This window comes from Canis lupus, chromosome X, assembly GCF_003254725.2.
Source record: "Canis lupus dingo isolate Sandy chromosome X, ASM325472v2, whole genome shotgun sequence".
Taxonomy (NCBI): domain Eukaryota; kingdom Metazoa; phylum Chordata; class Mammalia; order Carnivora; family Canidae; genus Canis; species Canis lupus.
The window spans coordinates 7702373-7721091 of record NC_064281.1 but is presented as its reverse complement, the minus strand read 5'-3'; the positions used below and the strand labels follow the sequence as shown (position 1 = coordinate 7721091).

Below are 18719 nucleotides of genomic sequence, written 5' to 3'. Positions count from 1 at the left end.
CCTCATCTGTAATTTGGGATGTAATGTAACCCACTCATTATAGTTCTTTTAGCAGTTAATGAATCCATGCCCATAAAACACTTAGAAAAATGTCCAGCACTTAGAAAGCTCACAATGAGAACTACATGTTGTTTTCACATATTCATAAACTAAAAAGATCACTTGCCTGACAATGACAAATGAATTGCACATTTATCAATTTTATGTGAACTATTACATGAAATACATGTAAACGAGGGTCTCAATTTCATTAGTGAGTATCCAGAGCACATGAACCATAGTCACTATCTGCTGGCATGATGATGACTATTTTCAACATCTGAGTTTTGGGCGTAGTGGAGGTGGAGGTCTATGCAGTAACAGGTCAATTTTGAGTCTGAATTTCTCTGTAAGTGTAATTGTTCTAGTAAAGAAAACCATCTGATATATTTTATTGTTTTTAAATTCCTTTCTCTTGCTAAATAAATGCCAGCAGCAACAGAAGCTGTGTGTGGCTTATATCAAGTGATGATTAACCTCACAGAATCCTAGTAAAAAACATACCCAAGTCTCTAAGTTTTGAGTAAGATCTTCCATGAAATCATTTCTCAGCTTGTCAGTTATAATCACAGTGATCCTTTGGTTGGAATTCACTGGAGACCACAAGAGAACTATAACTTCATATCGACTGGAAAACAAAAGTGTCTTTTCAAATTGTTTTTTGCTTCAGTGCCATGTGGTATGCGTGGAGATCAAGGTAATTAGTGATCGGGATATGTTTTTAATCTTTCCTTTTCTTTCTGCTCTTTATGGATTTCTCCCCGCCACCCCCGACTCCCACCTGCACCCTCTTAAACGTGGCCACGTGGTCACATCCACTCTGCCCTCCACACCCTCTGTTCAGGAAATGAACAACTTCTCAAGGACTATTGTTCCACAAAGAGCATAAAATTCAGAGCATGTGTTATGCTTCAGTATAAAAGAGAATGAAATCTTTTCCTTTTTCACTGTTTTTTCCTGGTGTTAGAAGAACGAAGAAGCCTGTGGTTTTAAAATATAATTTAGGAATTGAGAATTTGCCCTACACAAAGAAAGCGCCCTATGTGCTTTATCATGCTCTCAGGGGCTTTACCCGAGGCTTCCAACATTCTTTGGTTGATTCCTAATAAGGACAGTTTGCACAGTTACAATCCAATTACCATTTGTAGATCCCTGTGGAAAAGGGGATTTTTTTTAAAGAGGAATCTTTTCCTAACTCCAGAGTATCTCTTCAGAATAGTCTTATTAAAATAAAAATCAGGAAATCCAGTTTCAATTTTTCTGCATTCTTTTTGTCCCTCCCCCATTCTCTCTCTCTCTCTCTCTCTCTCTCTCTCTCTTACACACACACACACACACACACACACACACTGACTCACACGCTCACTCAGTGACACAGCCTGCCTCCGTTCTGAGGGGACAGGAACTTCTCAATGTCCAATGACAAGATTGCATTTTTTTTGGTCCCGAGATTCACGGTAGCAGAGGTCTCTGGCAGCAAAAGGTATCCTGGGAGTCACAGCTCTGCCAGCTGGGCCATTTCTCAGACACCCGATGTAATCTGCCATTGCAGGATGCATTTTTTACCAAAAGACTAATTTTTCTTTAAAAAAAACAGGCTCGAGTTCCTACTCCCAGCTTAGTTCGGTAAAATTAGGACAGCACAGACACGGCCGAATAGAATCCATGGGTAAGCAATATGAATATCTATGCTTATGCTTCTTTTCGAGAAGGTGATTGTGCTAAAATGTTGTGATCCTTACACATCTATCTTGTGATTTGGGAAGAGTGGATTGATCAGTGTCTGAGATGTGCGACAGCCAAGTCCTGTCTGTGCCAGTAGCGATTTATGAGAATGTTATTTTTAGATCGGTTGATAATGTTAGAGCAGCTTGCAAAGAGTGAAGCGGAGCAGAGGGGAGCATGCCGTGGTGACACACGGACCGGCGCTGCCTGGGCGACAGCCGCTGCCCCGCGGGCTCCTTTGAGTTCTGGGAGAGTAAGGTGGCTACTCCTCTCCCTTGGACCTCTTGAACTCGGTGCAACATTTTATTTGCCGTAGATATGATCAATAAGGGCTTTGGAGAACAACTTGCACAGTACATGAAGCTACTAAAAGAATCTAATGGGCTTTATTTTACAAAAGAGGAAACCTGAAGCTCCTGGGTTTTTTAAGCACTGGCGGGCTTACCCTACTATAAGGCTGTGTCTCATTGTGGTGTGGTTTTTTTTTTAAGATTTTATTTATTTATTCAGGAGAGACACAGAGAGAGGCAGAGACACAGGCAGAGGAAAGAGCAGGCTCCCTGCGGAGAACCCGATGCGGGACTCGATCCCGGGACCCCAGGGTCACGACCTGAGCCGAAGGCAGGCGCTCATCCACTGAGCCGCCCAGGGGCCCCAAGGCTGTGTCTTGTAATGAAAAGACCTGGTGGCGGAAAGAGGCAGAAGGGGACCCTAACGTCCCAGATCCCGCTCTGCTTCTGTAGGAGCCACCTAACGTCTTTGCACCTTGCTTTCCTCCTTTGTAGACATGGGGGTCTGGATCGATTTCTCATGAGAAGTGACAAAATACGTATAGTGGTTTGGGGTCCGGATCCTGGAGCCCACTGCCCGGCTTCGGATCCCAACTCTGGCACTTACACTAGGTGTGCAATCTTGACAAGTGAACTTAGGACCCGTGTCTACGTTTCCTCATCTGAAGTATGGGAAGAATAATGGAAACATCGCCCTTAGAGTCGCTGTGAGAAATAAATGAGCTACCACAAATAAAGAGCTCAGGGCAGTAACTAGCAGAGAACGCACGGTCTGTGAGTGGTAGTGGGATCTTCAAGGTCAGTCCGTGTCAGAGGCCTGCCATTCTAACGTCAGTGAGCTCAGTTTATTACCGAAGGATAAGCAAGACCCTCAGCTGCCGGCCCTGTCCTTGAAAAATTCTAATTCTTGTAAACGTTTCCACTTTCCACACTCTGGGGTCAGTGCAGGCTGTTTTACCTCCTCTCCATCCAAGAGTCAAGTGAAATTTAAAACTCCGAATTAAATTGGTGGTGGGGGGCAGCCCGGGTGGCTCAGCGGTTTAGCGCCGCCTTAGGCCCAGGGCCTGACCCTGGGGACCCTGGATCGAGTCCCGCCTCGGGCTCCCTGCGTGGAGCCTGCTTCTCCCTCTGCCTGTGTCTCTGCCTCTCTCTCTCTGTGTCTCTCATGAATAAATAAAATATTTTTTAAAAAAATAAATAAATTGGTGGTGAGTAGACAGGTCCATGATCCAACTGAGGATTTACAGAAGTAAAATTGGCCTTTTGTTCTGCTGGTTTTGCCTCTGGGGACTTCCAATATGTCGCTGCATCCCCTCCATACACACTATTAGAAAGGTTCTTTCCACGGGAAACGAGATGTTGAGTGACTTTTTGTTTTTTTTTTTTTGCATGGTGTTAGCACAGTGCTGGCTTGACGACGTTCATTTCTACGTCTTTGGTTTATCAGTAATTTAAATGAACAGGCCATTAGCAGATAACCGCTTTTATTTTTTTATTTTTTTTAGATTATTTATTTATTTATTAGAGAGAGAGAGAGAGGCAGAGAGGCAGAGGGAGAAGCAGGCTCCACGCAGGGAGCCCAACACAGGACTCGATCCTGGGACTCCAGGATCACGCACTAAACTGCTGAGCCACCAGGGCTGCCCCAGATAACTGCTTTTATATCACCCTGGCTTTTCATACTTTCCAATATCCCCAATTCTTACTATGTTGTGTGATTTCTTTGCAGGCTCTGTGGGATGTTGCTCAGAGAAAATCTTAGGAGAGGAGGGAAAATGTTGATTCCCAAAGACAAATCCTAATCATAGATGTGCCTTTACCTTTAGTCTGGCCCTGGGGTCAGCAGACTTTTTCTGTAAAGGGCCAGATGGTAAATATTTTCAGCTTTGCAGGCCAATGAAAGCAGCATAGACAATACCTAAGTGAATGGGTGTGGCTGTGTTCCAATAAAACTTTATTTACAATAGCAATCGGTAGGCGGGATTTGGTTCACAGGCATTTGCTTGCCAAGTCCTGGCTTGTCATTATCCCCATGTCGTAGATGAGGAAACAAAGCATAGGAGGGAGGGAAAGCTTGCCAAAAGCCACATGGCTGGAAAGTGGCAGAAGCAGAATTTAAGCCCCGGCAGCCTCGCTTGCCAGCGCTTGCTTTTGCCACCTCCCCAACTGCCCTTGTGTCAACTCATCCCTGCCTGAGAGTCTCATCTCCTGGAATCTGCCTCCATATGTAAGGGTTGACTCAAATATCATGTTCTTGGTAAGGTTGCCCTGAAAACCAACCCCCCAGCACGCCTGATACCCCCCCACACACTACCTTCTTTCTCTCCTAGGGTCTAGCCCCTTGTCACTTGTTATGGAATTTACTCATTTATTATGTTCATTTCTTATCAATTTCCTTTGCTAAACTGGAAGCTTCTTGAGTGCAGGGTAGCTTTGTTTTGTTCACTGAAGAATCCACAGGACCCAGCACAGTGCCTGGCCTGTGGAAGGTGCTCATTCAGTGCATGTTGAATGAGTGAAGTGCACATTTCCATAATGCTACGGTGACAGTTTTTGATACTTCTTGTGTAGCAATAAATAGCTACTATACCAAAGCAAAGGTTAAAACGGACTGCCATACCTGCCAACTGTTCAGAATTTTCTAAAATTCCTTCTCTAAGAAAACCGACTAGAAGGGATTAACAAAGCATAAAAATTATGTCTGATGTAGCAGAAGTGTCAAATTTTCATAAAGATCTTTTGAGAAGGAGTGGCTGACGAATCGAGAGAAGAATTAGTGAATGTTATTCTATTGAGTCCCTAAAGGAATAACTTCTTGTAAGAGTCCAAATAGGGGTGTGACAGCTACACAGATATGCTCGGCTTTGCCCAGAAGCTCATGAAGAAGAAGGGAGTTCCTTGTCATTGATGATGTGTTTATTTTGGAGTTATAAAGAACTAGGCAGCCCTTTTCAGAAATGTTGGTTGCGAGCCTGGTATTTAAATTTATGCCATGCTGCAGCAACACATGGTGATTATCTGGGAACCTTGGCTGTACGAATGACAGCTGGCCACAGTAGAAAACAGTTAAAAAGAAATTTAGGCCCCAGTATGGTTTATCTAAACGGCATGCCGTTTTTCAGGCCTTAACTTACCGATTCGGTCTTTTCTTCTGCTCCTCACCCATGTGGAGCCATAATCCAGCTGGCTGGCTTATGACCACCGAGAAGAGGCATCTTACACATAGTGGAAGCATTTATTCATGAATTCAGTGCACATTTCTTAAGAGTTTTTGGTGTCACTAAAACTGCCAGGTTTAAAAAGGGTATGCAAATTTAGAGTAATGATGATTAATAGAATAACTTTAATTACCATGTATTCAAGACTTACTGGGAGCTAATAAGCCCTCTCCAAGAAATGCACTTGCGTTGTTTCAAACGATCACTACAAACCTGAGAGTTGTCTTGTTCTTTGCTCCATCCTCTGGATGAGAACACTGAGGCTCAGAGATGCTCTGAATCTTGCCAAAGAGCTCATCTCTATCTGAACCCAAGTCTTCACCACAGTACCAGAGGGCCTCAGTCTTTATTGTGCAAAAATCAGAAAACTCTGGGGATGCTGGTTTATGATGAAGGCGCTCGAGCCCCATTCTTTGTGGCCCTGATTCTCTGAATCTTTCTTAGAGCCCAGAAACCTGTATGTTTAACGAGAATCATCTGCCCAGGTATTCCACTGCCCTAGGTCTGCAGGCCATATTTTGAAGAGCCCTGCATTGCACTCCTTGCTGGTTTCCTTGGCCTTGGGAAGTTTACAGTTGGATGAGGCTAAAGAGATGCCACAATTAGAGACTAGTCCCAAGGACATAAAAAAACAATGTGGTATAGACCCAAACCAAAATTATTTCAATCAATTTTATTTCATGGGAAAAGCAAATCTGTTTGTAGAGATGCAATCTAGCCCAAAAGAATGACCTTTCTGAATAAATCACAGATATTAGATTGTTGGTTTTTCAGTGTGTCTTTTGCTTCTTTTTTTCTAAATGTGGAGACATATACTTCTGGTGGGAAGAAAGTCTCTTTAGTTAATGCTTTTGGTGAATTGTTCTCCACTTGATCAACATTCTGTTGTATTGAGACCTTTTTGTGGTTTGTTTGTTCCTTTTAAATTGGTTCGTGTTGTTTGTGCTTCTTAATGCTGGTTTTAAATAACTTCCATAATTCTGTTTACTTACATAATACACAGAATGATACGTGTATAATATACATAATGCATAGTATACTTAAGAATACATAGTGCATGCATCTGATGTTAAACCAAATTCACCAATGATTGTTAATAGCTCCTGACACCATCATTTTAAGTAAATTCTATGTAATCTGGGCCTAACAGCAGATGTAACCTATGCTATGCCAGGGTTTCTCAGCCTCTGGACTATGAACGTTTTGGGCCAGATATTTCTTTATTGTGGGGGCTGTCTTGTGTGTTGTAGGATGTTGAACAGATCCCTGACCTTTACACACTAGATACCAGTAGCAAAGCCCTCCCCAGACTTATGACAGCCAAAAATGTTTCCAGACATTGCCAACAGTCCCCTGAAGGGGCAAAAATCACCCTCAAAAACCACTGTGCTGTATCTTTTTTGTAGCATGTTGTTACCCTTTGTTAATGCAGTCCAATAGTACTCCAGATTTAAAGGATATTTTTTACAACTGTCAAGGCCTTTAGTCTATCCAGAAACATGGGGTCAGTTTCAACTTCACTTACATTTATGTTTATTGAAATAAATTTGAAATCATCCACTTTCAACCTTGAAAGAAAAACCCTATGGCAACCACTCAGAAGACTAGATCCAGAGCCTTAAAATGAGTCATCCCTTTATGAGATGAGCAGTCACCAAAGAAACATGTCGGCCTGGAACATGATTTGAGAGTTGAGGAACAGCCAGAAGCACAGTCGAGGCTGTGCTGGTGGGCTTTGGCACTCTTCTGGGTGCTTGTCATGAGGATCACAGGGCAATAGCGACCTTTGTGGTCATGTCTTCCTGCTCCTAAGAGGTCTGATGGGTGAGCATGGGTGTCATGGATTCATTATTCTCTGGGTCTGATACTATTATGCTTATCTTCTGCCCTCATATACTGGCAGGTTTTTTCATCAACAGGCTCTGTTTCAAAAGACAGTTTCTTTTCTTTTCTTTTTTTCTAAGAGAGAGGATGGGGAGAAGGAGAATCTTAAGCAGGTTCCATGCCCAGCATGGAGCCCAAAAGACTTTCTCAGCAGCTTATTCAAATCCACAAGACATCTCCCACATAGATGAAACATTACATGGTTTCTTATTGAACATGTGACGTACCTGATTCATTTAGTTCATAGATTGACAAATATTTTTTCAGTGACAGTTAAGGGCCAGGTACTGTCCTGGATACAGGGACCAAGGAGAAGAAACCAGGCGAGTTTCTTACCCTCTTCAATCTAGCCGATGTATATAGCTCATGATGCAGGGTCCTGGGACAGGGTCTCTGGTACATGACAGTAGATGCTAAATAAATGTGTGCAGGGTATTAAAATATCCTAATCTCTTTGTATCAGGGGTCGGCAAACTATAGCCAGTGGGCCAAACCCAGCTTGCTGGCTGTTTTTGTACCACCTGCAAGCTAAGAATGGCTTTTATATTTTTAAATGGTTGAAAAAGAAATCACAAGAAGAACAATATGTGGTTCTAGGTGTCTCTCTTAGAGACTTAGAGAGTGTAACTCTCTGCTCGTTCAAGTTTGAATCAGCATCACACCTAGCCAGCATCTTTGCTGATCTCTACATCTTCGACTTGCTCCTTCCCTCCATTTCTTTCAAGACTTGTTTCCAGTCATCTTTGCTGTACGTAGATCTGATCATGCTCCTCTCGCACTCAAGGTTCCTTAATGCCTAGCCATCACCTACTAGTAAAGTCCAGTCTACTTTGCAATGCCTGCAGGAAAAGCCCTCCAGGATCTGGCCCTGACTCCTGCATGGCTTCGCCTCCCTCTATTTCCTTCCTTCCAGCCTTGTAATTTCCCCAGACGAGCTCTTTCTCTCAAGTTCGTTTGCCTTGGCACCCGCCGTTTTTTCCAATGTTGCAGTTCTACTGGGCAAACTCTCTCTCTCTTATTGAACTTTTGAGTCTTCATTGAAACACTGCCTTGTCTAGAAAGCTTTCCTTGGTCCCCCAGACAGATGTCCAAGACTTTTCTCCTAGGCCCCATTGCATCTGTACTGACTTCCAGTATCATAATATCTATATTTTATGGATCATATGTGCTCTTCCTTATTAAAGTTTAACTCCAAAAGGACAAGGACCATGCTGTCACTTTGATAATCCCAAGCCTGGCTAGGACCATTCTTAGCATGTAATAGGTGCTCATTAAATTGTTAAAAGAATTAACCAGAGTGACATAGCAAATAAAAATAAAGTGTGTCTTTTGGGATGGGCTTATTTCAGTCGTAAGCTATGGTTCAGAGGTTGGCCAAGTACAGCCCACTGGACAAATCCAGCCTTTCCCTGTTATTATAAATGAAGTTTTATTGGAACACAGCCACACTCATTCATTTATGAATTGTCTATGGCTTCTTTCTGCCACAAAGGCAGGTTTGAGTAGTTTTGACAGAGACCATATGGCCTGTAAAGCCTGAAATATTTACTATCTGGTCTTTTACAGAAAAAGATAGTCAAACCCTGCTATTGATAATTGAGCCGATTAGAGGTCACATTCCTACATGCTTTTAATGAATAGGCATGTAATTCCATTTTGACACTTCAAATAGCAGTGGGCTTTCTTAGATACCCAGACTTCATTTTTAAAAGTCACCAACTCATCTGCAACTTTCATTTGGGAGGCAAAAATGCAATTCACTGACACTGTACCTTGTGGTAGCCTCAGCCTAAAACATGTGAAATGAGAAGTACACCCAAGGTGGGCGGGTTGTGAGTCCCCAACTCCCATCTAAACTTACTCTGATGATACCAAAAACAGGAAAAAGGAAGAAAAAGTGCAAAATATACTGGGCCTGGAAGAACTTTTTTCAGTTCACCAAATGTGATGGCAGTCTGACCACTTTGCCTAGATGTGCTCACTCCCTTCCCTGCCCAGACCATCCCCACATCGTGCCCCCAAACCCCTCCTGGGCTCCTGTTAGTTTTCACCATTATCCACTGGATGAAAACCCATACATGTGAAGACAAACAAAAAAGTCCACACTTCCTTTAGCTCCTCCCCAGACATGGCCTCCCCTGTGAGGCCTTTGCTGGCCCCTCCCTCTGGAACACGAATCATGTCCTCTCCTCATGCTGCCAGTCCCTTTCCTGCTTTTTGTTTTGTCCCTAGCAGTTACCATATTTAACGTACTATACCCTTTACTTACCCTGTTCATTGTCTGCCCTACTAGAGGGCACTATCTCCATCTGTTAAATGGATGAATAAATCAATGAAACCCCACATAGAAAAGAAAAAAATATCAAAGAATTAACATAGTGCCTTTTACTCTTGGGATGAACATTCTAGGCAGGAATTGGCTGCCACTAGGGAATGCAGGTGCTTTAATAGCTGCTGGGGCCAGTCTTTCTTGTGTCTCTTCTGTAAGGTGAGTGATGAGGACAGCGAAGTCTTATGGGATGCCTTCAGTGTTCCCCACATCCACACAACTTCGAGGGTATGGCCCATGGGAGCCAGCACTGCTCCTTCCTCCTGGAACCTTTTTTTTTATTGTTGAGACACTAGTAGGTCTTCGAAGCTCTTGTGCCATGGCTGGTACCTGTGGGTCACAGGAAGTCCTCCATAAGGGGACATTGGGCTTCAGAGGACCATGAGGTCTTATTTCTCGGGGCGTCACATTCTTACTGTCTGTGGGGAGGGCAGAGCTTGTCACTCTGTGGATATATGTGTGCATAGGGATATGCTCAGGATTGGGGCGGGGAGTCTTGGCTTTGATTCTTCGGTGTGCAGTATTTTAACATCAGACATCTCCGTAATTACACAGAGTTCTTATTGATCATGTCTCTCTATCGATCGTGATCAGAGTAGCTCAGAGTGCTCTAGATAGAAATTCGGTGGTTACAATTTAGCACAGAGCTTGAGGGCACATGTTTTTAGCTTGAGTTCTGGTTGGTTCCAAATCTTGTTAAGTTTTATGATTTGGGGAAGATTACTTAACTTCAGCAAGCCTCAGTTTCATCTGCATTATATTATATTTACATAGATTAGATATTACTATATTATTACTATAATGTATCATACATGTATATTATAATCATGTATTATAAGTATATATCTAATAATAATGTTATATATATGTTTATATATTATAAGCATACTAGATTGTATTATTATATAATGTCCTGTATTATTAAATACTATACAGTTTACCCTTGAGCATTGTGGGAGTTGGAATACCAACACCCCCATGCAGTCAAAAATCTGCATTTAATTTTTTACTCCCCCAAAACTTAACTCCTAATAGGCTACTTGACTGGAAATGTTACCGGTAACATAAAGTCTATTAACACATATTTTGTATGTTATATGTACCATAGACTATATTCCTACAATAGGGCAAGCTAGAGAAAAGAAGATGCGATGAAGAAAATCGTAAGGAAGAGCAAATACCTTTACGGTACCGTGCAGTGCTGATCCAAAAATATCCACGTATAAGTGAGCGGACTTGTGCGGTTCAAACCTGCGTTGTCCAAGGGTAAACTGTATAAGATAGAGTCAAAGATGGTAAACACCTCAGAAGGTTGTCAGTGACTTGGCACAGTCGCTGGCAGGTGGTAGGCTGTCCATACGTGGTCCTCCCCTACATCTAGGGCGCATGCTGGCAGCTAGCAGCAAGTCCCTCTTGTTACCGAGATCCATAATCAAAAGTTGCCCTGCGTTGCCATAGAAGAGAGGCGGGAACCCTCAGAGTGTCTTTCTTTCTTTTTTTTTTAAAGATTTTATTTATTTATTCATGAGAAACAGAGAGAGAGAGAGAGAGGCAGAGACACAGGCAGAGGGAGAAGCAGGCCCCATGCAGGGAGCCCGACGCAGGACTCGATCCCGGGACCCCAGGATCAGGCCGCTGAGCCCCCCGGGCTGCCCTGGAGTGTCTTTCCCACGGCTGTCTCCGGCCTGCGTGTGAATCATTATATGGGATCGCGTGATCCAGCAGATGCTAGAGATTTGGAGGTTTGCAAGTGACTGAGGAAATTCGCGGTTAACCAAGAGGAGATTTGATTTGAGGGGTTGGGAGATGAGTTTGGAGCCCCAAGGGGAAGCTTGCTTGACCCTGTGACTGACTGAGAGGAGGGATGAGCTTCGTGAGACACGGCCGGGCTGTGTAACTCCTGTGTCTCCTTGGTCCGCAGGGTGACTTCACCTGGAACAGCATGTCGGGCCGCAGCGTGCGCCTGAGATCTGTCCCCATCCAGAGTCTCTCGGAGCTGGAGCGAGCCCGGCTGCAGGAAGTGGCTTTTTATCAACTGCAGCAGGACTGTGACCTGAGCTGTCCCATCACCATCCCCAAAGGTAAGGCAGCGTGGGCTGTTCCATCAGGGTACCGGGAGCCCAACGTCCGCACCGCCAAAGCCGCCAGCTGCGGGCTCATCCCACACCTGACAGTCACACGGGAAGGGAGCACCAGCTCCTTGGCTGTTGGCCAGCATTAATGTCCACTTTGAAAGACATGCTCAAGGAGCACAACCGACATGTCAGCCAATATGCTTATTTAAAGGGAAGGTCGGCTTGAGGCATTAGAAGGAAAAGCCATGTGTATCTCACCAGTCTGCCTAACTGCAGCACAGTCCGTTGAAAAGAACTTTCGGAAAGGCCAACTTCAAGGGCTCCAACTAAAACCGTGTCTATTTCAACACGATTTCAAAATAATTTGTTAAAAAGAATGTTTTCACAATCTATTAAACATGTCACTTGACCTTATGCTAACCCAGAGTCAGGAATTACACTCGTGTTAACCAGTTTTTATCGTCTTTCACCTGGAGTGTCTATGCTGAGGTTCACCACTGGGAACCATTCAGGCCTCATGCCCTGAGGTTTTTACAAATCCAGGTCCTGGTTCTGGTAAAGATGAGACGCATGTATTTGAAATCCTGCAATCTGTAAAATTCTGTTTCTGAATGTTTACTATCTTCTATAAGGGCACTTTATACTTTGTGAAAGTGTAGAGCACAAAGGTGATTTTTTTGTTGTTCTTTCGGTTTCTCAACAAAACAGAACTGTTGTTGGCAGACCCAATATGCCGTGAAGGGAATGATGACTCTAAAAAGTCCGAATTGGATGTACATCAGATACCAGGGAACAAACATTCTTCATAGCTTTGTTTTTCAATCCAGTTAATTTGATGTTTCTTTTTGTTCCTGCTTTTTAAAGAGTCCACTAAATAAACAACCTTTACCAAATAGACAGGTTTATAAAAATTGTCTGCTAGAAGCTCTGTCTCCATTACTTGTTTCTAAGACCGTGTGGTTCCTAGCATGTTCAGGGAAATATTGCTCTAGCGAGATGTTCAAAGATGTTTGGGCTACAGGAGTTATTGTGATGTTTTCTATCAAAATAGGAACTAATGATTTACAAATGATTTCTTACTTAGGGAGGAGAGAAGGGATTGTGTGGCTGAGTGGAGAGAAACAGACATCACCCAAGGTTTCTGAAGCTCTTGTTTGGGGCAGAGGATTGTAGACATCAAATATTTACCGAGATCCTTCAAATACTGGGCCAGTGCTGAGTGCTATGATGGCAGCTTTGGTCTGAGGGTGGTGAGCCCTCAAGTGGAGGTTCTTGCAGGCTCAGACTCACTGTGTGAATAATTTATTCCAGAAAAGGAATGCAGTGGTCACGGCCTAGAGCCTAAAGAAATGAACACAAGCCTAATGAGACAGTGGGTATAACGAAAATGACAACATACTCAAGTTCACACTTCTGTTCTCTGTCTGTCACTCTAGAATGATTGTAGGGGTTTGTTTATGGGTATCTGTTTGGATACCCCTCTTGGTTCGGGAGATTGGTGCTTCCAGGGCTCAGATGAATGATAGCCTGACATACTCATCGGCAGCTGGGATTCCCCATAGAAAGGGAAGAATTGAGGAGTGGGTGGTTGGGAAGTTACTTGAGGTGATTTCCTAGAGTGGGCTGCAGGGGTGGGCCCAGAGAGCCTGCAGAGTTTGACCTCTCGAGCTATAGTGATAGGTGGATGTTGATGATACAGGCATAGACACAGACAGATTAGAAGACAGCGGACGAGCATGTGGACTTTTACTCCAGACTGCCTCTCTACTGTCAGCAAAATAGGAAGCCATCTCATCTGCTAGGAGTGAGGATGGGAAGGAGGTCCAGGGGATTTGAGGAAAGCAGAGAGAAGTGGAAGAGAAAGAAGCAGGTGGACCAGCCGTGTTGCGGGATTGCAGGGCAGCCCAAAAGGTCCATTTGAGGCCAGTAGCTAGGAATTTAAATTGCAAAATAAACATCCTGGCAGCTAAACATGGCTAAAGCAAAACATACCACTTTGCACTTTAAATTTCTCGGCCCCAGTTAATCTAATTTCCTCTCACCAGAGTTAGGATTTTCTAGTTGAGTTCAGTGACAGGAGACAGGGACATGGCTGTTGAGAGTGCATCTGTGGTAGGCCAAATAATGCACCCCCAAAGATGCCCACGTCCCAGTCCCCGGAGCCTGCAAATGTTACCTCACGTGCCCCCCAAATCTTTGCAGATATGATCAGTTAAGGTCCTGGAGATAGCGAGATTATCCCAGATTACCTGGGAGGGCCCAGGCTAATCACATGGTTACTTAAAAGCAGAGAAACTTTCCCAGCTACGGATGAGTCCCAGAGAATGGGGACTATGGAGAATGGCCAGAGACAGGCATTGGTGCTGGCTTTGAAGGCAGGGGAAGGGCCACAAGCCAAGGGACGCAGGGGACCTCTGAAAGCTGGAAAAGGCAGAGAAACAGAGTCTCCCCAGAACCCTGGAAAGAATACAACCCCGCTGACGCCTTGATTTTAGCCTGGTGAGACCCACTTCAGACTTCTGACCTCCAGAAATGTCAGATGATAAATTTGAGTTAAGCACTAAGTTTATGGTTGTTTGTTAAAGAAGTTATAGCAAATGAATTAGTGCAGTATCTGCGGGAATAATTATAATACCAGACTGTGGGATCTCAGTTGGATAAGAAGAGAAGTTAGGAATAAATACAGAGTCTATATTTTTCTTGAATAAGGAGAATCAAAACTAAAAAGACATCAATTATGTCATTGATGAGCTATAAACTGAAAGTGATGTCAAAAAACACACCATAACAATTTGTTTTTGTATTATCACTAAATTGTTCTAAACGTCATTTAGACAAATAACTATGTGAGAGGAGGCAGGGGAGATCTGAGAAAGAGGTCAGGTGGAAAGTATCCCTACCCATTTATTAAAATGTCATACGACTAAAGCAATTGTAAGAGGATTGTACTGCTTCACAACAGGCGGATCGATAGAAAACAACAGAGTTCAGAAATGAGCAAAAATAAATATGAGAACTTGTGACATGATAAATATTGCTCCATTTTTTTGGTCAGGGGGAGAATGATGGATAATCATTAACAATTAGTGAGAATGAGACGACCATTGAGGAGAAAAGGTTGGACTCTGACCTTAGTCCTTACATCAAAATAAATTGATGTGGAAGAAATATCTGAGGATTTTTTAAATGAAACTATAAATGCACCAAAATAAGCCATAGCTGGATATTCCTCTATTTTTACACTGGGGAAGGCATTACCCAGAAAACATAAAGAAAGAGAACGACACATTTCAGTACGTTCAAGAACAAAAAATAGAATCATCTGTGTGACAAACAAATTAAGAAATAGAAATTTACAGCACATTTGACCAACTAAAGGCTGGCTTCTGTACTCCGTAAAGCTTTATTACAAATTAATCTGGAAAATAAAAATAATTAAAATATAGGCGGATTACGGGCAGCACACAGAAAAAGGGATAAATACAGATGGTTGACAAATATTTGAAAAGATGTTCACTCTCGTATGTCTTAAAGAAAATGCAAGCTAAACACCAGGGAGGTGTTTTCCCTCTTAGGTTGGAATGGCTCCAAAAGTTGGGTAATAGACTTGATGGAAAAGCAGACACTCTCATACTCTTGGTAGTTTTGTCATTGCGGTAACGTACGAGGCAGTTGGGCAACATCTAACTTTTCAATGGCTCAGCCATCTGACTTCTAAGACTATCTCACACATACACACTTGTGTTAGCTGAGGTTGGCTAAGCCCTCGGGGCCTTAACTCAATGAAAGTTTCTCACTCAGGCATGTATCCCTTGCAGATTGGATGTGGGGGCTGGGACAGGGGACTCCGCTCCATGCAATTATCCAGGGACCTAGGCTTCTCACACCCTGTGGGCTCCTTCCTCCTCGAGATCCATTCAGCCAGGAGACACACAAACTAAACACCGATAATATTGACATAAACCTTATAAAATGACTGATGAGCTTAAAATTTGTTAGCCCTTCTCACTAAGATATTTTACAAAGGTACTTTTGAAGATGCTACACCGGACCTAGAAAAATCTTTGGTGTAGAGATCAGGAGGCGGGAGGGATCCTGTCCGTGAGTTTTCACGACAGCCATGGAATGTTTCCTCCCGGTCAAAGGCTGCTCATGGCATAGGCTTTGGAATCAGGCTTGCTAGTCTGTAAACGGCCCGATCCTGGACAGCAGACCCAGGGAACAAGTGTAGGGAGCATGGTCCAGAAATCAAATAACACCTTATGGCCTGCATGAACTTGTCATTTATTCAAAACACATCAACCAAGTACTACTTATCTATCAGATAGTGTGTTCAGCTCAATGAACATGATCTTGGTAGCATTTTAATACAAATGGTCTAAGGCAGCGGTTAGCAGCTGGCCTGCTGGTCACACCCAGCTCACCATCTGTTTTTGTAAATAAAATCTGAATTGGAACACAGCCATGCAGCTTCATGTACAGATCGTCAGCGGTGCTTTCATGCAGCCATGGCACACTTGGGCAGTGACAGCCCATGTGTCTCACGGGCTCAAGTGTTTACTGTCCGGCCCTTTACAGGAAAAATCGGCTGTCTAAGGTAACATGAAAGGAAATGACTGATTTCTGCCACAGTCAGGAAAGCATGTTACTGCAGGCACTGGAGCTTCACCTCATTCTATATTGTAAACGAAGTATTTAAAGCCAAATGATGGGGCACTGGGGTGGCTCAGTGGTTGAGCATCTGCCTTCGGCTCAGGCCGTGATCCCGGGGTCCCGGGATTGAGTCCCACGTCGGGCTCCCCGCAGGGAGCCTGCTTCTCCCTCTGCCTCTGTCTCTGCCTCTCTCTGTGTCCCTCATGAACAAATAAAAAACCTCAAAAAAAAAAATTAAAGCCGAATGGTTGTCCCAGAAGACGGAAATGCGTATTCTTGTTTTCTTTAGTGCTCTTTCTCCCCCTCTTCATTCAGTAAATTTCTGATATTACATTTGATGCTTTACTGCTCTCTCTCTCTTTCTCTTTCTCAGTAGCAACCTAGGTGTGCAGCCTGGAGGAGGTAGATACGTGGGGCTTTAGCTTCTCAAGAGGTAGAAGCCTTTGATGAAGGCTACAGTATCATGTCAAAAGTCATCTACATCCACCAGGATTTCCTAGTCAGTCAATAGACAAAACATAGATACATCAATTATATTAAAAGATAGAACAGTGGATGGCATTTATCCACGTTACCACTGGTGACACTTAGAGATACGAGCCGTCTTGTCTACCTATCCCAGCAAAAGTCGGGCATGACGGAGAGCTTTCTCTGCAGCCTCCTCTGTGACTTTCTTCTTGGATGCTCTCCTTTGTACCTCGGGGCTGTGGCCATGTCAAGTTCTCCAACGTGTGCTTCCATATGGTTCTGTTCTGCTGCTGAGCAAGCAGCCGGGCATGATCGCAGGTGGTTCTTTAAGCCATAGGCTTTGTGCCTCCATGTTCACGAATGGCTTCCTTTATGTTCTCAGACCATAGTTTTCTATCCAGGGTCTTGTCCCTGCTGGTCACATTTACACATACTTGTATATCTTTGTGGGAGCTGCAACTATTATTGCACAAGGTTTTGGCATCTTGAACAAAACTTTGGTCACTGCAGTTTCTGAAAGATTCTGGCACCTTTCAAAGATTTCAAGACTATACTATTCTCTCCGTTGGGATCATGGCCCAAAAGTAAACTTGATAATTACAAAGAATGTCTCATCTCTGAAATATGAATAGGAGCTCCCAGTTTTGCTTTTTTTTCTTTGTTTCTCCGTGAGTGAAACAAAGGCAAGTAAATAGTAACTGAAATTAAATATCAAGTGCTTTTAAAGCAATCAGGCTTTCTAGGTAATTTGAAATGGAGTCCTCAAGATGATTTACAAACTGATTTAGTGGGTAATTATAAAATTGTTACAAATGCAAAGCTCTGGAAAAGTAGTTTAAAGGGTCTTCACTTAAGGTAGGAGTGGACAAACTTCACCCCAAGGGCCAAATCCAGCCACTGGCTATTTTTACAAATAAACTTTTATTAAAACACAGCCATAAAACACACACACACACACACACACACACAGCCACGTTCATTTGTTGCTACACTGTCTAAGGTTGCTTTAGTGCTACCCTAGCAGAATGGAGTAGTTTTGGCAGAGACCCTATGGCCCACAGAGCTGAAAATATTTACAATCTAGACCTTTCCAGAAAAGGCTCATTGGCCTCTGATTTAAGAGATTAATATTGGGATCCCTGGGTGGTGCAGCGGTTTGGCGCCTGCCTTTGGCCCGGGGCGCGATCCTGGAGACCCGGGATCAAATCCCACGTCGGGCTCCCTGCGTGGAGCCTGCTTCTCCCTCTGCCTGTGTCTCTGCCTCTCTGTCTCTCTCTGTGTGACTATCATGAATAAATAAAATCTTTAAAAAAAGAGATTAATATTAATTTGATATAGTAATTTATAGTTATTATCTACGTAGTTGACCAAACATGCCATTCTATTCATTTCAATGTCTTCATTATCTTTATTTTACGGTAAGAGTGTTTTTTAATGATCAGAACTTTGTAACTCTCAGATGTTTTGAGTGATTATATTTAAGTGTTTATATCTATTTTTAAAATTTATTTATTTATTTATTTATTTATTTATTTATTTATTTATTTGAGAGAGAAAGAGAGAATGCATGAGGTGGGTAAGGGGCAGAGGGAGAGGGAGAAGCAGGCTCTCTGCTGAGCAGGAAGCCCCACAAGGGGCTCGATCCCAGGCCCCTGAGATCATGGCCTGAGCTGAAGGCAGATGCTTAACCAACTGAGCCACCCAGGCACGTGTAAGTGTTTATATTTATATTATAAACACTTAAATATAATATAATTAATTGTATACTATGATTCATTGTAATCTGACCTCTCTCCTCTTACCCTCCCTATCGTAGATCCCACCCAATACACACAGATTCAAACTTGCCAGGGATGTCTTTCTTAGGGAAGCCTGGCATTACATGACAAGGTGGTGCAAATATAAGTAGAAAAACATATCCCACAACAGAGTTTTGGATTATCCACCGTTAAGATGCTTTGGCCTCAAATTATGGAAACCAAACCCCAAATGGCTTAAATAATAAAGAGATTGATTATATTACTTTACAGGGAGCCCA

General features: G+C 43.1%; 1 protein-coding gene across 4 annotated transcripts in view; it reads left to right on the top strand.

The window, feature by feature from the left end:
- Positions 1 to 18719, top strand: part of ARHGAP6 (Rho GTPase activating protein 6) — a 484128-nt gene that overhangs the window by 395459 nt on the left and 69950 nt on the right. For 3 of the 4 annotated variants that reach the window (XM_025436396.3, XM_025436416.3, XM_025436405.3), the window contains exon 2: positions 11407 to 11566. In XM_025436396.3, coding sequence (XP_025292181.3) covers positions 11407 to 11566 — 160 coding nt within the window. Of the gene's footprint in view, positions 1 to 1464; positions 1709 to 11406; positions 11567 to 18719 lie in introns of those variants that run through there. The other variant, XM_025436424.3, reaches the window with a different exon arrangement.